Here is a 10,050-nt window from a genome sequence, read left to right as displayed (position 1 = left end):
ATATCAATAAAGGAAATTGAAAAACATCTATCTACAGAACTGAGATTACGAACGCTCGGTAAATATGTTCATGTCGTGTAATTGTATTGAGTGATGGAATAAATAATCAAGGATTAATCGAATCCTCAAACGCGTGTCATCAATGGAAGCATGTGCTGATCTCCAGACAACTGTCTGAGAACGTTAAGGTGACATCCCTTTAATATTAATAGAGCATTATTGTAGTATACCAACTGCGACAGCTGGTAGCCTACATGCTGTAACCTACATGTTACATTCAGATATTGTTTACTAGCTGTCAGACACGTGTTGACACAATACGCCCTTCTCTGCTCCCCTGCTACTACACCCCTCCCCCACCACCTCCCCCCACCCCAACCACCATCCCCCTCCCACACAGTATCACTCCCAGTCAGCTTCCCGTGATTTATTCAAAGAGCCGCGTACTATAAACAGCCCAAATCCAGCTGGCCAGATGAGTCTTCGCGATGGCGAGGGAAGCAGGGTGCACACATATTGTGCTAATTTGCCTGTCTGTTGTCCTTCCCTGTGTTTTTGCTGCAGTGGATCTGGGGGCTTTGAAGTCGGACATAGCTGCTACATGGAGGTGCCACAAGTCCTTAAACCCCGGACTTGCAGTGTCAGTCGTAAAAGATGGAGAGGTAGTGTTTGCAGAAGGTTTCGGTGAAGCAGACATCAAGGAGAAGACCCCCGTGACGAATGAGACGATTTTTGGCGTAGCATCTTTGTCAAAGGCATTTGCAGCAACACTCTTGCTGAAGCTTATTAGTCGCCGAAGTGAGTAAGTACACGATTTGTGTTATTATGCAGTGGCAGAAATTTCCTGGCAAAAAAAATTGCATTAATGCATTTTCTTAAGGTGTCTTACATAAGAGCATGTTAGTCGTTTTGTTCAACTGTTTGTTTATATAGGCGTTCAGGATTTCTCTAAGGAATATGCTTAGCTTACACTCTGACATACAGTCATGCACACGCGTGAGCACACCCACGAACATCCAAACTCACTCTGACACGGACACACAGACACACAGACAGACGCACACTCCTGACCCAGCGATATATCCTGTAAGTGTTTATATCTTGCCTTCCTGTATTTTCTGTGAAACTAACAAAACCCTTTGTGAATTAGGGACTCGAAACAAATGTCTAACCTTCCTGTTTGTGTTAGATGAATACTCTTGTGACCAGATAGTTGTAATCGGACCTGGTCGTCCCTAGAAACTATTATGAATACAGGAAAATCTATTACAAACGCCGAAAAAACCGTCCTCAAGTAATGTCCTACTACATCCAACCCTGCAGGTGGAGTAGCCTGTGAAGAATTAGTCTTCAGTAAAGCGTGTTAGTCGTACGATGCAACTAACGGGATCGAATGGTCGGGCTTGCTTGCTTGATGCATGTCATCGGATCGAATATCATTTGCTTAGTGCAGTGCTTGCAGTCACGAAACTGGGCGGTCCATGATATGTAAAACGCCCTACAGAATAAGCACTGCAGCGTTAAACAACACAGAAAAAAATATTTCTGTTTCAAATGTACTATTACTCTACTATTACTATTGCAGTATTAATGTCTCTTTCCATGTTTTGCAGTATCACGCTGTCCACGAAGGTTGTGGATATTCTCGGAAATGAGTTTGCTTTTCCTGATGAATTTAGAACCAAATACACTACACTGGAGGACATACTGTCTCACCGAACAGGCCTGCGACCGTTCAACAGCTTGCGCTTCGACACTAACCTGACCCGAGCCAATCTTGCAGGGTAAATACACAAACTTTACATACATTCATATTCTGCACCGACCCCGTCATGATATAACATGAATATATATTTAGGGGAAAAGGGGATCACTTGTGCTTTCATGTGATCCCTTATTTTCCTCGCTCAGTATGTTTCACCGTATCCATTTTGTGGTACTGATAACGGTGGCGTAAGTAGAAACACAATCAAAGGTGTCCTGAATTCTAATGTTAAGGTCTCGGGAATTAAAATCATTTAAATCGTGAGAATTTTAATTATATAGATAATGGTTCATTTCATTCTCAGCTTCCATTATGTAGTCTTTCTTCTTTCTCTTTGCCTAAATTACATAAAGCGTCTGTATGTTGTCTAGTAATTCAAATCTTTCATGCGGAAAACCTGAGACGCTTCCCTCCAGATACATATATTATGCCAATTTTTTGTACCCGCCGTGATATTGCTGAAAAAACAGTACACCGGTGAAGAAGAGGAGTGGAGCACGGCCGAAATGTGTATCTGCATGACACATTCATATATTACATAAACCTAAACCTAAACCCAAACTATGAGACATTACTTGAATTGTATGGTAGTGGACAGGACGTGCCTAAAAGCTTCCCAGTTATTCGATATCGACACAAACGCAAAAATAAAAGTTAAAAGGAACCAGGTTTCTACCTGCGAGACAATCGTCAGTTCGACACATAAGAGTTGGACGCAGCGGCGTTTAAAAGTACTCGTACTCAGTGTGTAATAGGATGTTGTATTCTGCTGAGTTTCAACTCAAAGCATGAGAATGTACATAATTTTGATAGTAACAACTGAACCCATTTAACTTGAAAAGGAACCTGTGGAAATCTGGACTTGCTTCATCTAGGGCTTTAGCACTGCAGGGAAGGCTATCCATTAGGGAGAATAGTGTATTTCAGGGACTCTGAGACAGTTTACTTGAAATGGGATCAGGGAAGTTGCAGTTCAGTAAAACATGGGTAATGTGTCGATTTCCAAGCTAAAATTACTTGAGATCTTCTTCGGATAGGAGTACAACTCTGCTCCTTACTGAATGTCAACGGGTACATTTTACACACTTAATGACACTCTCATACTTTATATGTCACATGTGTGTAGTTGACCATGGTTTGACTGCTGGCACTTTAAACTACATGTCTGCCCATGAACGTACTTTATTGTCTCTACACTCGTCTCAAAGTAATATAATATAATTCCTGAATTCATAATCGTATTATAGCTTTGAAGTGCAAACGAAGCCTAAAGTGCGAACATAAATTTACCGAGGTGACTTTTTCAAGGAGACGATTTTGTGCATGTATTTCCAATGCTGATAAAACTGTACCGACATGGCCATCTTCAAGCCCTGTCTGGCTATTGCCACAACCAGATAATATGCACTATATTGTATGTATATGTATGATCCTTTCGTTACCTTGCCATCTGTCAGACAGCCTTTTAATATGTTACTTGTTATTACTTAGTTAATATAATCAGTAATAAATATTAAAATAACATTGGACCTTGGACGACCTGCGTTTAGAGCGAATAAACTCAGCAGCGTATGTTGTCTGTAAAAAGCTTTCTTACTTTGCTACAGATAAGACACATTCCTGTTTTTCATTACCGGCTGTTCTGTATTGCAGCATATTATAGCTGACCTTGCAATGGCTAGCATCGGTGTTCAGATGTAGATGACTACGAAAATCTATGAAATCGGTTGTTTCGTTCTCAGACTCACACTCTTTTTTTTCGTAGATGATTTCCTGTGGGTCCAACAGTACAATTTATATAAATAATTCAAACATAATGGCTTGTCATACAAGCTCATGGTGTGCATTATGGATATGTAAGGGTTTAGTCGGATAAATTGCTAGATTATTTAAAATAGTAGTATCGTGGCTGGACAGTACTTGAATGAAGTTTTGTTTAGACGGATACTTATGGTAATATAGTGGTACACACTTATCTCTTAGATATGTGGATAAAGGACATATTATTAAGGTAGGGTATTGATCGTCAAGGCCACCACTACAAAACGGGCACATTTCATTAACTTTCATCTTCGAAACGGACCGTGTATCTGATGCCATTTTTAATTCGGAATAGGAACAACGGAATTGTGTAAGAAAGCGGCGCAATTTAGATGATTTGATTACGTTTAAGTATGACTCCATTTGGAAGGTGGTCTTGAAGGTACAGTACATATTTTAAAACATCGAACATTCATGCACACGAGCTGGCCAAACACCCTTTATCTAGGTATATATTAGCATTTGTCCTATGTGTTACTGTCCTATATATTACCCCTGCCTTAGTACCTATTACCATTTCTCTCATGTATTACTACAACGTGTCCTATATATTACCCCTTTCTTGGTATATATTACTATTTGTCTTGTGTTACTGCAGAGTGACCTGTATATTATCCTTTATCATCTGCCCTATGTGTTACCACAGCGTGTCCTCTATATTACCCCTCTCCTAGTATACATTTCCAATTTTGCCGCGTGTGCTAATTCATGTCCTGTATATTACCCTTTATCTTCGTATACAAGACCATTTGTCCTATGCGTTACCACACGGTGTCCTATGTGTAACCGTTTATCTCATGTGTTAACGAGACGGTAGGTAAGCTTAGTTTTAAAGCGTTCGCTCGTCACACCTAAGATCCAGGTCGATTCCCACATGGTTACCAATGAGTGAAGTCCATTTCTAGAGTTCATCATCGTGATAATGCTGGAAAAGTGGCTCAAAATATACTCACTTGCTTCTGTGTTACCAGTCGAATCCGATACCTGGGCACTACAGGAACATGGCGGAGCAGCTACATCTACAACAACTTGATGTACGGCCTGGTGACGAGGATAGCGGAGGTGGTGGGAGGTGACACGTGGGAGAACCTGGTACAGAAGGAGCTGTATGATCCACTGCAGATGACGTCATCGTCCTTTTCCACCACGCAGGACTTCTCCCAAAATCATGTCGCAAAGCCCTACGTCATCGAGGACGGGGCCCCGACTCCTGTCAATGTGGACTTTTCGCGGTAATAACAGGATATTATTTAATTGAATTAATATGGAATATCAGTGCAGAGAATTAGCGAGTGAGTGAGTGAGTGAGTGAGTGAGTGAGTGAGTTCAGGTCTCAAATTTCAAGAATAGTGAATGTCTTTTAAATCTTAGTCTTCTTTTGTCTCCGTCAAGGGTTGTGTCCCCAAACCCCTACAACCCATATGCCATACAGCCTATAACCCTTACAAATATTTAAAACAATGTGCTGCATTTAACTGTCTTGGGCAACGGACCTAAAGGAAAAATTAAAGACAAATTAAAGGGTAGAGTACAACGTGAGATTAAGCTGTATATAGATGAAAAGGGAATAAAATTGTGCTGTTGTTAGTAGGGGTTTAATAGTTCACTCTAAGCAATTCAGATATATTAAATGTTGAACTAGTATTTTAAGTTTCCTGACGTACATAGTAAATAAACAGATTTTGTAAATCGTGATAATGTCACTTGCAGTAGTGTTGGAGATAATAAACTGAGATAATAAATTTGAGATGATTTGGGATGGTATACACGACGGGCGTTCAAAAAGAGGTCAGTCTACCTATATCCCCTATGTCCAATCCTTGAAAAGCTTATATTTTATTTCGAAGATCCAAATAATATCATATCCAAAATTTCACTTATGTGGGTAATGTGGTTGACTCACCGTGGTAATCAACATTCAAAGATTTGCACTTCCTGATTTGCATGTAGATGGGGTCTGTTTTCAGTATTTAGTTTAGCCTTTGGCATCAAGCATGAATACGTGAAAACATGAGAATAACTTATGTCCTTATGATTACGTCATCTGAAAGGGGTAGGGTAGTGTCTCCAAAACAAGTTTTTCAGTAAACATGGAGGGTGGAATCACTTTAACAAGTGATTGTCATTGCTTTTTTGTGCACACTAATATCTAGGTTTGATTCTGCGTTTCAGTTCATTAAAATGTTATCTTATTTCTCAGTGTTTGCTCTGGGCTATGGTATGAAATAGGTAACAGGTAGGAGGTTAGCACTGTACTGGGCCATGAACTCTTTTGTTTTAAGCTGTAGCGGTTTGGGGAGGTTACCCAAGTTACTCTGGTACTCTGGTGAGGTTACTCTGACAAAGAAGAGAAAAGAACTCATTTTTGGAATTCAGTGGAAGCATCTTGGATCATGACACTGTGACCTTCTTACACAGTTGAGCTATACATGATATGATCATAATACATCTCACAGTCTTCCATCACTAGATCATAGGAGCTGGTCATATATTCAAGGTCTTCCAAGCCAAAAATATACGTTTATTATTGGTCCATCTCAACGTTCTGAAAACGCCAGAAATCTTGCAATATGTCTTACTGTTTCGCGGCATGCACCGTCAAAATTAACGTCAGGTCGTAACCAGATATGTCCTGAACTGCATAGTGCACGTGCAGAAGGTACAAGAAACATTGTTTTTCAGTTTCACTATATGAGGGATACTCTTCCACAGGAGATGGGGTCTACTGTGTGGTTCCGGTTGTGTCCTCACTAGTGCTCTAGATGCAGCCAATTGGATGAGGTTTCACCTGAGTAAAGGCCTGGATCCTTCTGGGAGGAGAGTGATGGACGAAAAGGACGTTGAAGAGCTGTATGGGCCAAGAACCGCAATGAAGTCCTACACCCTGAAATACTTCAACAAGCCTGACATTCCAGTCACCTCCGTCTTTGGAATGTATGCCTTTGGCTTCAGGATTGGCTATTACCGAGGTAACACTAACTTGGGGAATATCCACGAAGGATGACCATGTTGTTTTTGTGTTTCCCATTACCCAGTGACCTCGACTTTCTTTCGGACATGGAGGAGTAATGCTCTTGCCATAATCTTTTGCATTTCACTCCATTCAGATCGAAATTGTTTCAGGAATATGTATCGAAAATTCGTTTACGAAGCAAACAGATTGAGTCAACTTTTATACATTTGACATAGGAATGACGTATTATAAACTTTCTTAAGTTACATAGTGAGTTTTGCATTTTCCTTCATCTCATGTTGTAGTTTGTTTGTGATAAAAACACATAACATCTATGGATAGTCCTCCTGAGGGAACCATGTTTCATAAACTAGTGGGAGTTTTATTGTTAGAATTGGTCTCCAGTAAGACGCAATGGGTGGTCAAGTTCGCTGACTTCGTTGACACATGTTATCGTGTCCCATCGATGCTAATTTTGCTGATCATGGACTGTCTGGTTATTTACCAACCGCAGCCATACATTAAACAAAGTACAAATACAATAGATGTCTGTAAACCTGACACTGTTAGTACTGAAGGAGGTTCGGGTTTTAATGATAATAGTATACTTAGTATCATATCTATATTTTATACCTACTGATACCGACGGTGACATTACTTTCAATCTACAACAGGTTACAAGATGGTCGCCCACAGCGGATCCACGTATGGTTACAGGGCGTTGTTGACGTTGCTTCCCACCGAGAACCTCGGCATCTTCATCGCCATGACAGGGCAGGACGACAGCTACAAGTACAGGTTTCCTCTACAGAATTACATCGCAGACCGGATCCTTGGTAAAGTTATTGTTTCCACTTAAAATTGGCAACCATTTTCTCTAAATTCCAACAAGGTTATTACAGGAATAGCAAGAAGCGAGATGCAGCGTGTTCATTGAGTATAATGCATATTGAATGGCAGCCAAGTCATGAGATCTGTATTGAGGACGTTGAAACAAACCACTTCTATGAACTGTAAAATCAAACGCAACATCACATTTGGCAATAATCTGTAGGAGGATGACTTTGACACACGTCCTTTAACTTGATAAGATGATACATGGAAAGCAATAGATAGCAATCGCCAAATGAGGATGAGTATTATTGTTATTTTGTTTGACAAATGTATAACATGAAGATAATCGAATATGAATACCTGAACCGAATGATGACAGTTTGGTGGTATAATCGCGGCTAGAACATATCTTAAAACCTTTTAACATTGCTTATTCCTTTTCGTTTTGTCAGATCCATTTGTTTTGGTCTCTGTAGGTGAAGAGCCTTGGCTCAACGTGTCCACGATATGCTCGTTCCCAGCACCGTGGTTCAACGAGACTAGTTCTTCTTCCAGCTACAAAATGGCCAAGACTTTGTCGCATGATCATAAAAAGTACGAGGGAATATTTCACCACAAAGGTTTCGGCAATCTTGAAATCTACTTCAACGACACGGATCAACAGCTGATGGCCAAGTACGGATTTGGCATATGGTTGCTGTACGAACAAGATGAAAATGAGTTCTACGGAAAAGGATTTGGAATCATGGAACCGAAGAACTGTAATTCTATGATATTCAAAATGGGCGAGGACTCCCGATTTGATGAAGTGGAAGCCGTGTGTTTTGAATCAGGATTACCCCCTGTGTTCTTGAGGAATGGGAAGGTAACTTCTGGCGGTGGAATTTCGTTACACATGTTGTTCCTGCAGCCTTATGTTGTATCCTTAAGCATTTTTCTACTATTGCTGCAAAGATAAGAAGCCAGGCATGTTCATGCGGCTGTAGCTCAAGGTTCCTTGGTACCGGTACCTCGCAAGAACGAAAACGTCAAGTTTCGGACTTAAATGTTAATTACATTTTTCTAGGACAATCAGTGGTGTGTTAGTAATGGTACGAATATACAGTACAAATCGGACAAACGATGTTAGATAATAAGATGAGTTTTCAATACTGTACCCAATCATATTTTAATCAGTGTTTGCGACTGAAGCCGTAAAGGCACAATTCTGTCATAATATAGCGTTCATGGAATCAGTTGTAATTCTGATTTTACGTAGCATTCTTGCGCAGATAGTCTCGACGTACCTACAATTTTGCCCAAATGGCCCTCCGGTGTTTGTGACACATTAGAAGCTTCATTGACTGAAGGTGTATATTTTCACAATGCCGAGCAATTCATGACAGGAACAGATAGCACTCCCAGAGCGCCCAATACGATGTATGAAAATGAATTGGTTATGATCCGATACCTTGTTTTCAAATGACGTATTCATGAACAGGAATTCAACTGTAATGTTTGGTATTCATATAAATATGTGTGAATAATATAAAGATGAGATAATACTTGGATATTTGACTATTTGCAAAGGTATGAATCATATTTTAGATGCTGCTGATTTTTATACTGATAACGTTTGAAATAAAATAAATAGACTCACGACGACTCCTTTATTCTTTGTTAAAGTGTGCATGTGCTGAGTTTCTCAACTTCAGATACTCTTGAAAGAAACCACGATTGCACCAAATGTTACTGATAGTACAAATGAATTGAGTTCCATAGGTAAAGATGAATTGATAAGGAAACGATAACAAAACATTTGGACACATTCAGTTCTGTTTTGGGAATGTTCTGAGTCCACTATATATTCAATGGGTCCGATCATATTAAAAAAAAATCAAGCACATGTACACAGCTGTGTGCTGATCTAAAAGTTTGTTTTTGAAGAGATTATGTTATTATGTGTTCTTGCATAGTAACCCACTCTGAGGTGTCTTGTAATGAGTGTTAATGTCGCCTTCTGTCGCTGTTGTTCGAGACCCCGTGGATAACGTGAACACTTCTACCCGACAACACCAGAGACCTTCGTATTGTATTGCAGATAGTCCCGTAGCTGTCTGTTTTTTTTCTCACGTAATTTCAAGTACCGCCCCAGTTTGCTTCTTGTTTGTCCATTTTTCATAATATGTAATGCATACGAATGTACACACCAATGTTTGCATATTTCATATTAATGTCGTTCCAGGTTCGGCTGGAGTGTTAACCCTGGTGTCATCTGTCCTAAAGCAGATAAGGGCAGTGCTTATACATTTATAAAAGTCGGTCTGAATATATTGAAAAGTTTCACGGGTCTTTTTATAGACTAAGGGACCTGGTAGGTGATATTATTTTTTAAATACGTTTCAATCAGTAATATGATATACCAAATTTCCCCACCAGGACATGTCAATACTAAGTAACTAACACGTATAAAGGGCATATTCAATTACCGCATTGAAACAGTAATGAAGGTATATGGAATTAAAGTAATTATCAAGTGTGTAGTTCAGACATTATACCATTCTCGAGCTCATTACATATTCAAACACTAAGCTAGTCATACAATACTTATTAGAGTTTATGACATGAATTGTTTTCAGTCCTTAAGGTCAAAATCTTCGTTGTCTTCACAAGTGGAACTGCTATCGTTAGTAACGTA

General features: G+C 39.7%; 1 protein-coding gene across 1 annotated transcript; it reads left to right on the top strand.

The window, feature by feature from the left end:
* Positions 1 to 389: 389 nt before the first annotated feature.
* On the top strand, positions 390 to 9,014 carry LOC137278234 (uncharacterized). Its single transcript, XM_067810453.1, has 6 exons — positions 390 to 802; positions 1,614 to 1,784; positions 4,558 to 4,818; positions 6,299 to 6,555; positions 7,214 to 7,375; positions 7,850 to 9,014. The coding sequence occupies exons 1-6, from the start codon at positions 489 to 491 to the stop codon at positions 8,329 to 8,331; spliced, it is 1,647 nt and encodes a 548-aa protein (XP_067666554.1). The 5' UTR covers positions 390 to 488; the 3' UTR covers positions 8,332 to 9,014.
* The last annotated feature ends 1,036 nt before the right edge of the window (positions 9,015 to 10,050 follow it).

The sequence above is a fragment of the Haliotis asinina genome, chromosome 3 (assembly GCF_037392515.1).
Source record: "Haliotis asinina isolate JCU_RB_2024 chromosome 3, JCU_Hal_asi_v2, whole genome shotgun sequence".
Classification (NCBI taxonomy): domain Eukaryota; kingdom Metazoa; phylum Mollusca; class Gastropoda; order Lepetellida; family Haliotidae; genus Haliotis; species Haliotis asinina.
The sequence above is the reverse complement of the archived record's forward strand: the minus strand, read 5'-3'. Positions and strand labels throughout refer to the sequence as shown.